Source organism: Pleurodeles waltl, chromosome 7 (genome assembly GCF_031143425.1).
Source record: "Pleurodeles waltl isolate 20211129_DDA chromosome 7, aPleWal1.hap1.20221129, whole genome shotgun sequence".
In the NCBI taxonomy this organism is placed as follows: Eukaryota; Metazoa; Chordata; class Amphibia; order Caudata; family Salamandridae; genus Pleurodeles; species Pleurodeles waltl.
Genome location: NC_090446.1, coordinates 1,058,557,919 through 1,058,563,918, shown reverse-complemented (window position 1 = coordinate 1,058,563,918; position 6,000 = coordinate 1,058,557,919). Strand labels below are relative to the sequence as shown.

The window sequence follows — 6,000 nt, the reverse complement described above, 5'->3', positions numbered from 1 at the left end:
TATCACTGATGTCAAGAAAGTGGGAAAGTTCCAAGCTTTCTCTGCCAATTTGGCTGGGAAACAGAGTCTGAAAATTGGGTGATAGCTGCTCATCTCAAATGTGTTCAGCATGTTTCTGTAATATGGATAGTATTAAGGCCTTTTTTTCTATAATTTAGGGAGGTAGCCTGATTTAAACATGCTGTTTAGCAGCATTGTGAGAAAAGTGGCTAATATTTCAGGTATTAGCTTAAGTGCTTTAGGTGGGCATGGGTCGGAAGGGGTCCCAGATTTAATTGCATCAATGTGTTTTGTTACCTATTTGGTTGTTAAAGGAGAGAATTAATTGAGTGTTGTGATCAGGGACTTATTTCCTAGGTCTTCAAAAGGGTCACTTGTTTGATTAGAAGCTGAGAACTCATTATAGACCTTGTCAACTTGCGTTTGAAAGAAATGGATGAGATCCTCCCAATAAATAATTATTGTTACTCAAACTTGCCAGGGAATTAAATGTCTGAAAGAGTTCTTTGGCAGAGTTTTTTACTGATTAAATTTTCCTGGTATAATAGTCTGACTTTTCAGCTAGAAGCATAGTTTTATAATCCCTAATTCATTAATTGTATCTCTCTTTCTCAACAGGATCATATTTTTTCACTATTTCTGTTCCTGTCTACGACAGACCTTTTTTTGAGACCGCAGTTTATCAGAGTACCAAGGGGCATGACGTTTGCATCTGTAATATTTGGGGGATTTTAGGACAGTCAGCTGTTCTATTGCTGAGCTAATCCAACTGGTGTAGTTTATGGATGATAGATCCAAGTTGTTATCTAAAACTGTTTGAGAATCGACTACCGTTCTACTCAACTTGTCTGCATTTATTTAATGCCAGGCTTGTGATTTAACAATGTTACAGCTGCTACTAATAGGGGTTACCCTATTGGGAAGAAATATCTTTAAAAACGCATAGCGTCCTGACCATGACACCTCAGTAACTAAAGAGTTATTTGAGATGATTCGATCAAGGGTATGTCCTGCCGAATGAGTGACTGGGTGAACGAATTGGGACCATGTCTCATTATATTATTGACTAAATGTTCAGTTTCTTCATCCCCAGTAGCTTTGATGAGAAAGTTAAAATCTCCTAACAGGATAAAGCTGACGTGTAAACCAGATTCCATGTGGGCACTTAAGCTTTGTATAAGGTTAGCTCTTGGACCTGGTGGTCTACAAATTAACTTCCATTAAATGATTCATTTTTAGTTAACTCAAAACAGAAAGTACGGGCTCTATAGTCAGAAATCACAGTTTTAAATATAGTTTTGAAGTAGCTGTGATACATAACAGCTAGCACCCCCACAACCCCACATTTGTGGTAGCAGTATAATCTATGATAAATCAGACGTCTGGACTAGCAGCAACTAGATCCAGGGCTGAGGCGTCATGGGCCCAAGTTTCAGGGGGACAAACCCAAACACACGCATGTTTTGTCCTGCTGAACACATTCTAGTGTTTGGTTCACAGCCACTCCTCGAGGGCTGGACCTTACGCCCACCTCACACCCATCTAAAACAGGTGTCACCTGTCAGGTGACCCTACCAATGAAAGAGCCCGAGTGCTCGTGGTCAGTTAGCACTACTACAACCATATGTCTGTGCTACTAATCTTTAAAGTATGTGGGCACAGGGTCAACGAAACAATAACGCACACGTGTAGTGGAACGCACCACAAGACTTAGGCACGGGGAGAAAAAGACTAGCAAAAACCATAACAAACTTTGCATAATTTTGTTTCTATCTGCAAGCTTAATATCATTGGTAGTCTGAGATGGCCCGTGAGTGCATGTACCGCCTTAACAAAATACCATACATATGTAAGATTCAGAGTAAAGACGAATAGCACAAACACTCTTAAACCCAACCTGTTTCTTTTTCACTAGAACTAATTATGTTTTACAAAGCTACCAAGGACACTCCGCCCTGACATACGTAACAACATTCTGCCTCAATTAACCATTCTTTAAGTTGTTAGACAACGTTGGGAACACTTAGAAACCACCGGTTGCTAGACACGTCTCACGTCCAGCGTGAGCGAGTTTCGTTTCTGTCAACCACGACTTTCCTCTGTACTTTCGGTTTCTGTTTCCCACAGCTGTGTCTGGCTGAACATTTTCAACATGGCTACCTCAACTAAAGAAACCGACAGTGAGCTGGACTGTCCCATCTGCTATAACCTTTTCTCGGTCCCCACCACCCTCCCGTGCGGGCACACCTTCTGCATGGGCTGTCTTGAAAAACACTGGCGCAGTGGCGTTAAGGAGTACAAGTGCCCTGTGTGCTGCACAGTGTACAAGAAGAAGCCCAAGTTGAGCAAGAGCACCACCATCGCCAAACTAGTGGAGAGGCAGCAGCCCAAGAGGGGCAACGGAGAGCCCTGGTGCCGGGACTGCGCGGGGGAGCGTGTGGAGCGCTTCTGCCTGACCTGCGGTTACTCCTACTGTGTGACGCACCTCGCTCGGCACCGCAGCGGGGACCACCTTCTGCTGAGACCACTCAGCGCGGAGGTGCAGTGGCCTTGCCGAGAGCATGACCAGCCCCTGCAGCTGTACTGTCCGCTCCACGAAAAGCCCCTCTGCGCCCCCTGCGCGGCGCAGCAACACGCAGACTGCAAGCCTGTGCCCTTGCGCCCACAACTGCAGATAGCGCTGGTGAGTGACAGCTGTCAAAACGCGCCACCCCTCTGCCCAAAGAACGAGATTCATACATTAACGATGAATTTGATGGCAGTGCGGGTTGCTAGTAAAGAGTAATTTACCAATTTGCGTACTGACGCAGTGACTCGAGCAGTTACTTATATGTGCAGTTGTAGAGTCGAACCCTAAGCAAAGTAAACATTCCAAAAGAGCCAAATGTTGGATGATTGGTGCTTACTGTTTTTGCCATTGTCGTTAGGGGTGGAGGTGGGGGGCATGAATGTTTCTAATTACATGTTTAAAAACTATCACGTATAATGCGTTTGTTGCATGTTACAAAGAAATTCACACTTGAAATCGAAGAGACTTCATTATAGTTTTACATGATGATGGTTACACGACTTAAGGGGCAAACCTTTTCAGTGCTCGGTTCATTGACGGGCTCTTAAAGCCAAGGCAGACCCCCTTGCTCGGACCTGCCTTTTAAATTGTTGACTTATCCACCTCTACTGTATTTATTTATTTTAAAGTAAAGTAGACAAAAGGTCATCAACAAGTAATAAACAACGAAAACTTTTTCAAGGCGACAAATATTACTGAACTAAAAGGCAACTCTTATCAAATGCACCCTACATATGACTTTGATTCTTATTATTTATGGAGCAACGTTATAGTTACTAAATCAAACACTAGAGGTTTTTGTACAGCACACATCGCGATCTCACATATTTGACTGTGGCCTCATTTGTGACAATGAAGAAAAAGAGCCTTGATTAACTAAATATTCACCTGCACCCAGAAACTCAAGTTTGGTTTCAAATTGTGAAGTTTAGCCATTAGATTGACAGAGTTAGATTGGGACCAGAAACAGGCCTGGACATCCAAAATAAAAGGACCCACATTTGTAGGTAGTGGCTTTTCAAGAAGCATTGTTTGGTTAGTGTGAATGGGATAATTTTAGGAGAACTTTATGGAAGAGGAAACCTTTTATAGCTTGCATGACCCCATAACATTGGTCAGGACTGAAAACCCCATTACTTCACTAGTCTCCTGACACTTATCTTCAGGTCCATGGATGTCTGTTACCCCCATGCCCCCCCTTCCATATCTCTTAGCCCCCGCCCCTCAGTATCTCTGAGTCTCCTTCTGTCTATTAGGCTCTGCAGCTCCTGCTGATTCATGGGCGCTAGGAAGAGCATTTTTATTACACCACAAAAGATAGAGTAACGGGAGTGGTTCAACCCCACACTCACTCCCAATTAGACTAGAAAGTCACAATACCACTAAAAGTGTGGAATGTAAGACTTTAAGAAACTCGACTATGATAAGCCCAGTTCTAGAAGTGCTAGCTAAGCGCGTAGTTACCAGGTGGAGAGATACGTATCGGGTGGATGTAGTTTGGGCTGTGTCTAACAGAGGGAGTTCCCTTTACGGACTAGGTAGTCTCACACACATTATAGTGTCATGCTTCATCATTTGACCACCTAGCCCCACCCAGGTAAGATGATACTACCTGGGCGGAATCAACCTCGTTGTTAAAAGAACTACTGAGGGAGTGCTGAAATGTAAATCTGACTGGGTAGTTACAGGGATCCAGATAGGGTGTAGATAAAATTACCTTACAAGTCACCTAATGCGGTCAGGAATTGATTTAATGTAGGTGTATGTAGGTAAGATTAAAATCTATGTTAGGGACTCAGCTGAGATTAATGACTCAAGGAGTCTAAAAAATCAGGGACTAACATGTTTCTGCCCACACTAAGAGCTGGAAGGCCTGGGGCATTCAGCAGAGTCATGGATCCCCTAAAGGTGAAGGCATGAAAGCATGCTTAGCAGGTAGAGTGAAATAATGGTGGGCCTACCTGAACATTTTGTTCTCTGTGGGTAGGCCCTGCGCCTCAAGGCGGATTGCCTCTGGTCTGGGAGTTAACGGAGGGAGGGTTTCCCTTATAGTCACACTCACTCCAAAGGAAATACCCGGTAGGAGTACCTGTTGTCCGTGTCCCAGCCGCTCGAAGAGCATCACTGACATCTTTCCATCTTTATTGCTGTATATACAACATAATCCATGCAAACTTTAGGCACATTATTTACAATTTCAGCATATTTTTCTATTAATATTTAGAGATCATCATATATGGGGAGTACTCTGCATAAGAGAGTGGAAAGATGAGAGAGAAGTGAGATTATACTCCTTTCGAATGAGAATAGAATAACAAAGAACACAGCTAGAAAATACATTTAGCTTCAGCTTAACAGAGAAGACATCAGAGCAATTGAATAAAAAACATCTTGAATAGGATATCATATCTACCCTTGAATGACAAAAATACTCTGTGAATTTCTGTGATTAATCAATGCGTTGGCACAGCAGTTACAAGACTAAATACTACATACTCCACTTATCAAGGATATTTTTTTGTTATTAGATAAAGAATCAGCAACATTTGATAAGATTATTTCAGTCAGAGAAGACATTTCATATTTGAAGACACTGCAAAATATATGACAAATGTATATTAGTAACCACCAGAATCTAAGCATATCCTGATGAAGGCAACTGATGATAGCCCGTAACTTTGTGTACAAAGTTGATAATGTTGACAGTCTCTGGACAGTAGACGGGACTCGTGGATAGAATTCATATAGTTTTGTGTTTTTTGTCTCTCCTTACCAGGATTGGTATGTACATTTGAGTGAATGAGAAGGGATAGTACCTGTATAGATATGGCATACACTAAACATAGATAAAGATGATATGAACATTAATTCAGATTATATTTGTGTATGGAGCAAGAAAGAAAAGACGATATCAGTGATTCTCTTCCTTTAAAAAATTAAGGGAATTAAATATATTTACATATATGAAAATGGTGTGATTAAATCATCAATCAAGAAGTAACGATGAAAGAGGTCTCAGTATTGAAATTACATTTAAAGAGAAAATCCCAGATACTCTCTAGATTCAAGGCCTCCCCAGTTCTAATAACAAATATAGATTCTTACCATGGACAAAAGCATGGAACAGACTCTGTTCAGGGGCTAGGAATGGAAGACACATACTCATTGTGAGGAGAAAAGACAGACCCTCCACATGGATAAAGGATTGGAAAAGATTGGCTCTTGTCATTTGCTCTGTAATGAAAGAGACAGGCTACCAACAAGAACCAAAATGCTGGCCTCTTACCGTATGCGAATGCAGGTGTGGTCATGCATGCATGTACACCATGATGGGCTGCCTTAGTAGCATTGTTATGAGTATGTGTGCATTCATGATGATCAGCTTGCATGTACAGATCATTACACTTTTTTTGGCATTGCTTTTATGATTT

The 6,000-nt window shown here is 41.8% G+C and overlaps 1 protein-coding gene across 3 annotated transcripts in view; it reads left to right on the top strand.

Moving 5' to 3' along the window:
- Positions 1 to 2,138: 2,138 nt before the first annotated feature.
- Positions 2,139 to 6,000, top strand: part of RNF135 (ring finger protein 135) — a 131,711-nt gene continuing 127,849 nt past the window's right edge. For all 3 annotated transcript variants that reach the window (XM_069199976.1, XM_069199975.1, XM_069199973.1), the window contains exon 1: positions 2,139 to 2,683. In XM_069199976.1, coding sequence (XP_069056077.1) covers positions 2,153 to 2,683 — 531 coding nt within the window. In that variant the 5' untranslated portion in view covers positions 2,139 to 2,152. The remainder of the gene's footprint in view (positions 2,684 to 6,000) is intronic.